At 37.0% G+C, this 11,737-nt stretch overlaps 1 protein-coding gene across 1 annotated transcript; it reads right to left on the bottom strand.

Moving 5' to 3' along the window:
• Nucleotides 1-1,030: 1,030 nt before the first annotated feature.
• Nucleotides 1,031-1,819, bottom strand: LOC111917027 (uncharacterized). The gene is made up of 3 exons (XM_023912674.1): nucleotides 1,736-1,819; nucleotides 1,369-1,582; nucleotides 1,031-1,317 (listed from the first exon to the last, which is right to left on the bottom strand). Exons 1-3 carry the CDS (start codon nucleotides 1,817-1,819, stop codon nucleotides 1,031-1,033), a joined length of 585 nt encoding a protein of 194 aa, XP_023768442.1.
• Between the last annotated feature and the right edge of the window lie 9,918 nt (nucleotides 1,820-11,737).

Here is an 11,737-nt window from a genome sequence, read left to right as displayed (position 1 = left end):
TTTATGGGTCAAACCTATCAATGGAGCAGCTACCGAAGAAAAGTCTTGGATAAACCTTCGGTAATATCCTGCTAATCCCAGAAAGCTTTGAATCTACATAAGACTTTTTGGTCGTTCCCACTTCATCACAAATTCACTCTTTGCTAGGTCAACCATTATTCCTTCTTGGTTAACCACATGACCCAAGAATTGGACTTCCTAAATCCAAAAATCATATTTGGAGAACTTTGCATTCAACTTCTCCTTCATCAAAACTTCTAAAAATTCTCGTAGATTCTTGCCATGCTCCTGCTGGCTCTTTGAGTAAATTTGAATATCCTTTATGAACACTATCATAGATTTATCGAGGAATGGTTTACAAACACTATTAATCAAATCCATAAATGTTGTTGGAGCATTGGTTAGTCCAAACGACATAATCAAGAATTCGTAGTGTCCATATCTTGTTTTGAATGTGGTTTTCTCAATATCCTGCTCTCTTACCTTTAGCTGATTATATCCTGACCTGAGATTGATCTTTGAGAAATAGCTCAAATTTCAGCTGATCGAAAAGGTCATCAATCCTTGGCAATGGATACTTGTTCTTCACAGTTGCCTTGTTCATCTCTCTATAGTCTATGCACATCCTCATGCTCCTATCCTTCTTTTTCACGAATAACACTTGAGCTCCCCATGGTGATGAACTAGGTCTAATGAAATTGTTGTCCAACAACTCCTGAAGTTGCATCATAAGCTCATTTATCTCAGTCAGAGCTAATATGTATGGTGCTTTCGCTATTGGTGTTGATCATGGAAACAAGTCCATCCGAAACTCCACTTGTCTATCAGGGGGCAATCTAGGAAGATCTTTGTGAAAGACTTCTGGATAGTCACACACCACTGGTATTCTATGTATCTCTTTCTTCTCCTTCTTTGAATCGATCACGAATGCAAAATATGATGTGCATCCTTTGGACAAACATTTTATGCCTTTCATCAAGGAAATGATTCTAGAATTCACTCTATGTTTTTTCCCGTACACCATAAATGACTATTTTCCAGGTGAGTTTACTCTTATTATCTTCTTCCTGCATAGTATCTTGGCCTCAATTGTGCTAAGCCAATCCATTTCCAGTACAACGTCGAAACCATTCAACTGAATGGGTAACAACTCCTCGTGGAATTCGTTTCCGTTCAAGTCAATGACGATGTTCTTAATGCAATCGCTAACTGGTATGAATTTGCCACTGGAAACTTCTACAACTAGAGCATTATCAAGTTTATCTATAGACAATGCTAGTCTTCCACTAAATTTGTGTGATATAAAGGAGTAATTTGCTATAGAATCAAACAATATATTGGAAGACAATCCATTTACAAGAAAGGTACCTGAAGTGACATTTGTTGCATCCTTTGCGGCTTCCAGTTTCATCTGGAATGCTCTCGATTTTGGCCTTGGTGGAACATTGGGCCTTGTTGGTAATAGCTTCTTCGGGCAGTCTCTCAAAATGTGCCCTTCTTCATTGCACTCATAACAAGCCTTCTTGTTCAATGTCCACTCAGTGGCATAGTTCCTAGCCTTTCCACACTTAAAACATGTCACCTAATTGTTACATTTCCCAATGTGCTTCTTTTTGCACTTCTCGCACCACTTCGCTTCACCTCCACCTCTTCCAAAATTCTACAAACCAGACTTCAAGAATTTACTTTTCTTGTTGGACCTTGAAGATCCATCAAACTTCATTTTCTCTCCTACCTCAGTTCTCTCCTGATGCTTCTCCCTTAACTGGGTCTCAATATTCTTGGCTTCTCTAACGGTTCTCTTCAAAGCAGTTGCCATTCTGACCATTGGGCCAAAGACCGCTGACAATTCGTTAGCAAACCTCTCTATCTTGGAGAGTTTAGTAGCCACCAAGTACAAATTCGAGACGAGAATATTAAGATATGGAAAGCTTTATTTATGAGATCCATATTAATCTCCTTATCACTCTAAAAAGTTACATGCTAGTTCTAATAACGTAATTAAACAATTAGAATCACGAACACATAAAGTTTCCAGATCCGGTAGGCAATAGACCATAGATCCGATCAAATAATAGCATATAAGGCAATTTATGGCTATAACATAAATAATTTAGCACATAAAAACATTTTAGGAATTTTTCTAAAATAAGCTAGTGCTTGTGTCTAAAATATAGTAGACACTCATCTCACAATCATTGCTTAGCATTCTAACATGAAGTCTAGAAATCCTATAAATTCCTAGTTTGCTTACACTACTGATCTGATACCAACTGTGACATCTCCATTTTCACAGCTAGAAAATACAAATTCGTTTATGCTTTGTTTGAAAATTAGAGTAACCATTTAAAGAAAAGTGTTGTGGAATTTGTTCCCAAAAGATAAATATGATAAAGATTAATGAAAGCATTTCTAAAGAAATGTATTACATTATATTAAAGCCTCGGGATGTCATGATCAATACAGATCAAAAGTGTAAGACTCCAAATTCAGGAGGCCAGGTTGGGGAAGGAAAAACCCAAATTCAATGAGTTAACTCGTCGAATCTAAGAAAGAACTCGACGAGTCGGAGCAAGTTCTGTGTCGCGGATTAAGTGGCCTACTCGGCGAATCGGAGAACTGACTCGGCGAGTCTGGTCTGGGTTGGGAAACCCTAATTTCGGGATTGGTGCCCTATTTAAGCATCATATTCTCATTTCCTCATCCTCATCTTCAGCCCCCAGACCCCAAACCCTCACCCACGAAACCCTAGTGCATCTTGTGAGTGTTAAGCCACCTTGGTATGTTTTGTGTGCTCTTGAAGAGGAAGAAGAAGAAGAAGAAGGAAGTTGCAGGTTTAAGAAGGAGGAAGTAGATCGAGAAGATACACTCCATTTGCTTTATTTCTTGGTAATCAAGTATTCATCTTGGCTTTTGGTTTATTAGATCTCCTTATGGTCCCTTTTTGGAAGGTTTTTGGTCCAAGAATGGATGTCTTTGGGTTTTGGACGTCCCCCAAGCATGATCCTTTCAGATCTGGAAGTATTTGGGGGTGGTTAAGGCATAAAGGTGTAAGCTTTATGCCATTAGGAAGTCCCATGAAAGCTTAAAGATATTATTATGGCCTCTTGGAGCCCAAAAGGCCATGCAAGGAAGTAAAGTCCAGGACTTTACATGGTTATTGGATGTCTAGATCTAGATCTAGAATCCCTGTTTTAGTTTGGTGTAATAAGGGATTTGGACCATGGATTTATGTCTTAATGAGCTAGGGTTTTGTCTAAACCCATTAAGAAGGACTTAGGATGGGTTAAGCTGGAAAATTTACCCTTAATAGGTCATTTCCAGAGTATTTATGAAGTTTGGAGTTCAGGTAGAGGTATAGGGACTTAATCCTTTAAGATAGTCTAGCAGACCGAGGAACTCGAGGGTGGGTCTCGACGAGTTAGGGGAATGACCCGGCGAGTTGACTCAGTTTTGTCACAACACTGGTTAGCTATGGAACTCGGCGAGTCAGGGGCTAACTCGACGAGTTGGTTCACAATTGCAGGATTCTGAGTATTTGAACGCGGCGAGTTGATGGAGCAACTCGGTGTTGGGTTTTCTACGCATCAAATACACTCTAAAACTAGGTAGCGGAAAAATCGAAACAACGATATACCTAAGTGTACATGCATCCTATGGATCTATGGCTTCATGCTAATTACATCAACCCTAGAAAACATAAAAAATAAGTAAGAAAACATACCTCTTATGTAGCCCTTGATCTCCATGGTTGAGATCTTGAACCTCCATGAAGTTGCTTGGATGAAAGGACCCAAACCAGAATCCCTCTAATGGTATCACACCCAATGACACCAAAGACTGGAATAAAAATAACTAGGAGAAGGGTCAATTTCACAAACCCAAAGGGATTAGAAATCGTCCCTAAGAGGGGAGGAAGAAGGGATGGTGAATACTTCAAGCCAAGGAGAAAGGAGGAATGAAATCCCTAAGGCCCTATTTATAGCCTTGGATGCCTCCTAGGGTTTAGTACTCCTTCCCATGTGGGATGGAGGCCTAACCACGAAATTTCACTCCTTTCCCATGTGGGATGGGGTGATTTTCATCCAACCCTAATTCCATAAAGTTCTAGAACATTCCTGATTAACCAACTATTGATTAATGAACATTCAACCCTTTAATTAATTAAACTATTTATTAATTCCCAATATATATTTCCAAAATATATTTCCAATTAGTTTCTTATTAATTATTAACCATAATAATTAGTAAACTAATTTCTCCTTTATTTATTCTACTCAATTTGGGTCTTGAGGGCAACCCAAAAGGACCCTGCTATTATTAGAAATATGACCAATAGTTAATGATCTTAGACACTATTCCAACAGTCTCCCACTTGGACAAGTCATCAACTATACGAGGACTAATATTTCTCCAATAATCAATAGAGAGTTAGCCATCTAATGCAACTACCAAAATCTTGATCTAATCAAGATTCATCCCTTAGATAAGTGATCAACTATCCATTCGTTCTATGATATTTGTATGAATTCGAGACATGGATAATGGTTAATCTCAAGAATTCAAGATTATGTTTTCCGATATAGATTTGTGATGACTACATCTGACTACTAAATTGAACACATCAATTCCAGTCAGGGCTCGGCCAATTACTTTAGATGTCCGCACCAAATCATCGAGGGGCCATAGATATCGCTTCTCCTATTAAGGAAGAAGGAACGAATAAACTTTGACTACATAGTTTTTGTCTATTTCATCATGTCACACATGGACATACCCTTTATAAGTACCAGTTACAGTTAGCGTTGGAGTAGACCAATGCATAACAGAATCATAAAGCAAAACCCCACATGTATCTAGGTTTGAAGAATAGAAGATATTATCGTCTTAGAATTACTCGTGACTGAATCCATGAAGTAATATCTAAGCGTGGGTTGGTCCAATACTTAAATCTCTATTAAGCACTCATGAGTGTTAAGGCAATCTCTATGCTATGTCCAATCAGTATGGACAATCCACTAATACTCATGACAATCTTGAATCACTACTTACTTCCAAGAGTATGACCGACTGTGGACGTTTGAGTAAATTAATACTCGGGAAGTGGGTTCCAAACATGCAAAAGTGAGAACACAGTGATAGGCTAATTGAAATGACCGAAATCCATCATATATTAAGATCACCACTTAATAATCGCCAAATCAAATTAGAACTTATATTGCTTAAAGTTCTCGGGTTTTAAAACAAACCAAACTAAGAGTGTTTATGCCAATTCATTTGCAAATCTAATGCCTCTCGACTTTTTCTGAGTGTCAGACATGGTCAATGACATCGGCTTATGGAATGGGTCGACAAGATTATCTTTTGATATGAATCATTGACTATGATGTCTTTACATTTGACTCACTATCAAACATGTTGGTACTTACTGAGTATGTTTCATGTGAGCTCGTGTGACTTGGGATCCATACTCGAGGTAAGTTCACCCAAAGTCACAAGAAACTTCATAAGGACCATCAATGATTGAATTTCAAAAAGATGTCACTACTGAATCTCTTTCAGTCATATTGTCCACTTTGCAATTTAACCAACTGTAATATACTCTAAGTATGTTCAATCCACTATGGTGTATTACCTGGTACTCTTTCAAGCTAATATACCACCATTCAGAAAAAGCACGCATTCCGACTGTAAACGAAATTGCCTTTATTAGTGAAGAACTTAGCATCAATGTAACTCTTAAAATGATCTCTTCCATACTATCAAGATCATCTCTTCTGTCCTCCAAGGACGCTTAAGAATGTTGTTGATCTTGATTCATTGATTCTTGCCAAATTGATCTAATCCAACTTGTCATGCTCAAGGCATGCGAGTCATCAGATCTGGTACATGTCATGGCATATATGATCGAACCCATAGAAAATATGTGGGACACGACTGATAACCTCTAGTAGAACTTAGGACATTAGCATCGCTCAATTTTATGCCATATTATGCACGAACCTTTCCAAGTACTGCATGTTGAGTTTCCTCAACATTCCACGTACTTTGGCTTAATCCAATGAATCACCTTGATATATGTACGTGTTCTGTATCTCCCATGTATATCATAGAGAAACAATTCTCATACCAAGCCAAGATTTTATACTTGCTAAGCTAGAATATAATTTCCTATGAATCGTACATTATCTATGTACAATACAAGGATGACTACAATGCTCCCACTAGCACTGACATATATATGGCTTAAATATGTTTCTCGAAATTCAAACTCCTTGAACATTCTCATTGAAACAAAGAATCCAATTACTCCCACTAGCTTTGACTTATGTATGGCTCATATTTATTTCTCGAAATTTATACACTTTGAACTTTCTCATTGAAATAATGATCCATCTTGCGAGATGCTTATTTCAGTCCATAAATGAACTTGTTAAGTTTACACATCCTTCAAAACCTATCTTGGTTTAATTATGTGTTTGTTACTATCCATGATTGTCTCTACTTGAAGATCCACTTGCACCTAAGGGTTAAGGTCAAGTGCTAGATCTACCAAATAACAACATACATGGATTGAATCTCGCTTTTCAATTCCTCCTTCCATGTTGTAGCCTTTAGGGCCTACCATAGCTTCCGATAGCTGGTACACTCTGATTGCTATCTACCAGTGACTCAAATACCTTAGCAATATAAACTCTTATATAACTAGGTCCATGACGTCTTCTATCAGATCTATAGGGAAAAATGGAAATATGTCAGTTTCCTTAATAGCTCTTTCAATTCCAAAATGAATGCTATGTCCAACTTTAGGCTCTTCATTGGTTGGATCTCGAATCTTATCAAGATCAATGTGACTCCCACTAGCCCTTTTGGAAATCAGCTCCCTCTCTCCGAAGACTGCCCTTCGAGCAACATACACATTGTTCTCATAAGGATTATTAAAAAATTATCCAAAATGCTTGATGGGTTCTCCAACGAGATAACTCATCTCTATTCAATGTCCCAGATTGTCGAGCGCTTCAACGACGAGTGTAAGCCTCATAATCGTAGACTTACATATATGGAAGTGAGGATATAATTCCACTTCACATATCATAAAGTGTTTCAAGAACCTACTTAGTTGGCACAAGACCAAGGGACTTTTAGACACTATTCATGGTACAATCCACGAATTGTTAGCAAACACAATGCGACTCATCTAGTATAAAATGAATGAACGATTTCTTTCTCTATCCAACTAACACTTCCTAGTGGCAGTGTTTTGGGAGGAGACAGATCATGAAACTCTTTCATAATTACTTAGATGATCGATAAAGTTTGGACTGAGATTCTCACTATGAGTGTCTCATCCTATTGCCCAATTGATTCTCAACTTCACTTTATGAGAGCTCTGAACACCTGAAAGGTTTCAGACTCACATTCATAGAGCTTTGAACACCTGAAAGGTTCTAGACTCACATTCATACGAAGTTGGTCTCACCATGTATTGTGGTGAATCTGAACGGTCCATTAGTGTAAACTAACTCCAACAGATAGTCACATCACCCAGTGAAACATTCATCATCTATCTTGATAAACAAGATTTGCATTTATCATGAGACTCGAGGTCAAATGATATCCAAAATCCGATCCAACTGGATACTTGGTAATGCATTTCTCGTTTATGTATCCAAGACTATGATTCCACAGATACATTTCACCCAAAACTTTGGATGTATTTGAATCAGTACACATTGTGGTCATTCTGAACAATCCATTAGTTGAACTAACATCAATATATATTCACAATAATACACCTCATTTAAATGTTCGAATCAATTTTGAACGATTGCTACTATACTAGCTTCATACATTTCATGACTTTCTTTTAACATGTTAGAATGCTCCACATTTAAATAAGTACGAACTATCTCATGAATCGCAGTATAAATAATTTCAATTATAATACCATAGACTAAACATTTTGACAAGAGTTGTCTTTTGATCCTATTAATGTAGCAAGGGCTTGGCATTCATGATCAAATTACCTTCTCCATCTTTTAGTCTTCTTACTTTGTTTTAGTAACCGCACATTCTTGAAAATGTTAGTACTAATCCTTAGTCAAACACTCAAGGCTTAGAAGTAATGTTTTGATAGCATTATCAATCCATATATTTGATTGACCACCAAACATGGGAGAACTAGTTATCTTTTGATCTTATAGAAAGTAGCACAGGCTCGTGATCCACAATCAAATTTAACTTCTCCATGTTCCAGTCCTTTCAACTCAAATATACATTTGGGAAAGTTTGCTTTCTTAGTCCTTTTCATGTTATGGAAACGAATTGCTATCAGAACATGTCTCAGAAAAAGCCTTCCTTTGTCTTAGGTATTAGTGTCACACCCAAAAACCATGAACGACGGAAACGTTCTGAGGAGGAGGACGTCATGTACAGTAACAACAATGAAAAGTAGTAAAAAAGCAACAACATCATCCATTGCATTAATAATATAATTTTAATACAAATGTGTTCTGTCAAATTATAATAAACACTAAAGTATAAATCAAAATGAAAGATGAGTCTTGAATGAGCACCATCTTCTCTAAACCTTGCATCGGTACCTGTCTACTGTTGACCTGAGGATATAAGTTATTTTGAAAGAGAGTATCAGCTTTAAAGCTTGTGAGATCAAAAGTATTTTAGTGTCTTAATTTGTATGTAAGTATTTGTATGTATTTGAAATGTAAGTATTTGTATGTATATGAACTTTAAGTATGAAAATGTTTCGAACATCCTAAAAAACCATATGTTTCCTACTAAAAGTATCCTTCTAATAAGGCATCTAGTATCTGTGTGTGTCTCTTGTAAGAGTGTGTATTTTTCCCAAATCTGACTATCATTAATCAAAAATATAGCTTCTACATTACCGTGCATCGTGTGAATGTTCATGAAGTGAGTGTAATGGGAAAATGAAATAGTACTATGGTGTAGTATCTAACTACAACCGTACTAACTACCTTAAATATATTGTAATTTAAAGTAACATGTGATCAACCTGTATCCTGCTACCGACTCTAGTAAAACGATGATGTAAGACGCCGTAAGAAATGAAATTTAGCACCCATAGACTTGCAAGTCCCACTGTAGCGAGCAGCAAGGTGTAGGATAGTCAATCCAATATAGATCACGCAAACTCATACGCTCCCCAATTAAGGAGATTCAGGATACAAGAGCGGTCATGGCAGGAAATGCCATGACCCGCTCAATGGTTCACATAACTACATGAGTGTACATGTAATGAATGAGCCAACTGGAAGGTGTACTCTTTCTCTGTCTAGCCTGTATGTATTGAAATGTTATGTGTGTGCTAGCTGTAATGTATGTTCTCTCTATCTAGCATGTATAGTAATGTACTGTGCGTACTAGCTGTAGTGTACTGTATGTATTACTCATATTGACTCATGAATGAACTGACTCATTGTATGTTTCATTGTTCTAGTAATAGTAATTGTATCTTCCTGTGCTACCCCTATGGTAACTTACTAGTGATGTAACTGGTACGTATGAACACGGAAGTATACCCTTGCCACGTAATGGTATTGAATGGACTCGAAGAACCTTTATGACTATATATGTACACATGATATATAACTAATATTTAAACGACCTTCAGACGGATACCCGATACCCCACCAGACCAAATCTCAACGGCGAAAACCAAATAGGGCTGGCAGGCCTTCCTAAGCCTTTTAAACATTGCTTATATAACAATACATACATAGGCATGAAATTGATAATATAGTAGCATAAAATAAGTTTTATAAAACCTTTGAACATGATTACTATCTAAGAAAAGATCGACTTGATGTCAATCTATAAAACGGGTTGAAAGCATGGGTTTGATAAAACAATTTAAGTATAAAGAAACATTTGGTTGAAACACAATTGTAAATGATTTTGAAATGAAACCTACAGTGTAAAATGAACAGTTTAATAAGGAGTTTTAAACATATAAAACGTTTATGAAAATCATGTGAAGAAAACTATTTGGTAAAACAACTAATGAGTAGTAAATCATTTGAATGCTGCTTATTAATCACATGTGATTGATATAATAACTAGCATGATTCTACTTGTATCCCCCCCATAAAACATTTAAAAACATTTAAAACATTGATTAAGGGGTATGAACTCACCTGTTGTGAGTGGTACGGATGAACTGAAGATGTAGGATTGCTAGGTGTCAAGTGAAGTCTTGAACACACTCTATGATCCTAGTTAACATATAATATCACTTATATGTATCAAATTAGTCTTTAAACTACTAATAAACAAAGTCAAGACACCCTAGGACATGTTAAACACCTTTAACAAGTGTTTTAAGTCTCAAGGATTGCATCTAAGTATTGTAGGGAAAAGCTAGTGTGTGTAGGGTTCAAGGAAAACTCCATAATGTAGTTCACGGCCCTAAGGTCATCAAAAAAGGAGTTTACAGTCGTAAACTCATGGGTTTACGGCCGTAAGCTCCTACTTACTTGACCACTTGATGTTTTAAGGCTTTACAAGACCCTAAGAAGCATTTCTACTTAATGGCATGGTCTTTGGATGAGTTTAGGGCCTCCTATAACTCCTTTGAGGAGTTCACAACCCTGGGACCAAATCCCTTGGAGATTATGGCCGTAATCTCTCATGGAGGGGTGTTTTTGGTGTTTTCAAGTCCCTAATTTAACTAGGAATGAATCTAGGCTAGTGTCTTAGGCTTAAGGAGAGTTTAAAGCACACTTTGGCCCTTTTGTTTGGAGTTCACGGTCCAAGAACTTCTTGGGCCGTGAACACCTTAATCTTGGTGTTCTAGGGGTGTTTTCTAGTCCTAAATACATTAGGATACGAGTCTAAGCTAGTTCATTGCAAGAGGAAGGGACTAGGGCACTCTTTGCCCCTCAAAAGAAGGGTTTACGGTCCAAGATGTTCTTGGGCCGTAAACTCTTAAATATTGATGGTTTCCTATGATTTCTAGTGTATTAGACACATATCAAGCCTTATAACACACTTAGATAGAAGTACTCATGTTTTGGGACGAAAGTCCAAAGATCCGTGAGAGAGAATTCGTCTTTTCTCTAGTTGGGAATGTAACTAATGAATAATTATGGCTCAGAAACATATATATACTCCTGGGGTTTTTGGCAGAAAATATTTTATTCAAGCAATGAACTCTAATATCATAGAGTTTTGAAATAACAGAGTTGCACAATACCCTAGTGCATCCTCTCTCCTGATATCCCTTTAATTGTAAATCCTGAGATGCTCAAACTTATACCAAAAGTCTGAACATTTACTGAAACTGATCTAACTTCTATTGACTTGATATTGTTTGCATATAATGGAAATTTCGGGTTGTCACATAATCCCCCTGTTAGAGGGAATTTCGTCCCGAAATTAGAATTTAGGTAAGGAAGTAGTTATGAATGATCGAGTCTTGAGGTGGAAACTTCCTAATCGATTGGTTCTCGCGCTCATAAGTGAATTCAGGTGTAACACTGAAAATTTTAAAATTTATTTTTCACAATTTATAAAGAACATTTCTCTCTTAATTTCATAAAACATCAAATTTCAATTCCAAAATGTATCATACAAATCCCAAGATCACATAATTATATCGAATTCCTCTCTGTGTGTACAGATCAAGCCGGCGCCTTCCCACGGTCATCGCTAGTACCTGAAACAACAACACTAACACTGTAAGCACAAAGCTTAG

Source organism: Lactuca sativa, chromosome 5 (genome assembly GCF_002870075.4).
Source record: "Lactuca sativa cultivar Salinas chromosome 5, Lsat_Salinas_v11, whole genome shotgun sequence".
Taxonomy (NCBI): Eukaryota; Viridiplantae; Streptophyta; class Magnoliopsida; order Asterales; family Asteraceae; genus Lactuca; species Lactuca sativa.
Note: the sequence above shows the minus strand (reverse complement) of the source record. Positions and strands in the feature narration are given on the sequence as shown.

Coding starts and splice junctions, on each gene's coding strand:
- LOC111917027 (XM_023912674.1), bottom strand. CDS start 1,819: ATGGCAACTGCTTTGAAGAGAACCGTTAGAGAAGCCAAGAATATTGAG. Junction 1,583..1,735: donor AGCATCAGGAGAGAACTGAG/GTAGGAGAGAAA, acceptor TGTAACAATTAG/GTGACATGTTTTAAGTGTGG. Junction 1,318..1,368: donor TGCAACAAATGTCACTTCAG/GTACCTTTCTTG, acceptor TTGATTCTATAG/CAAATTACTCCTTTATATCA.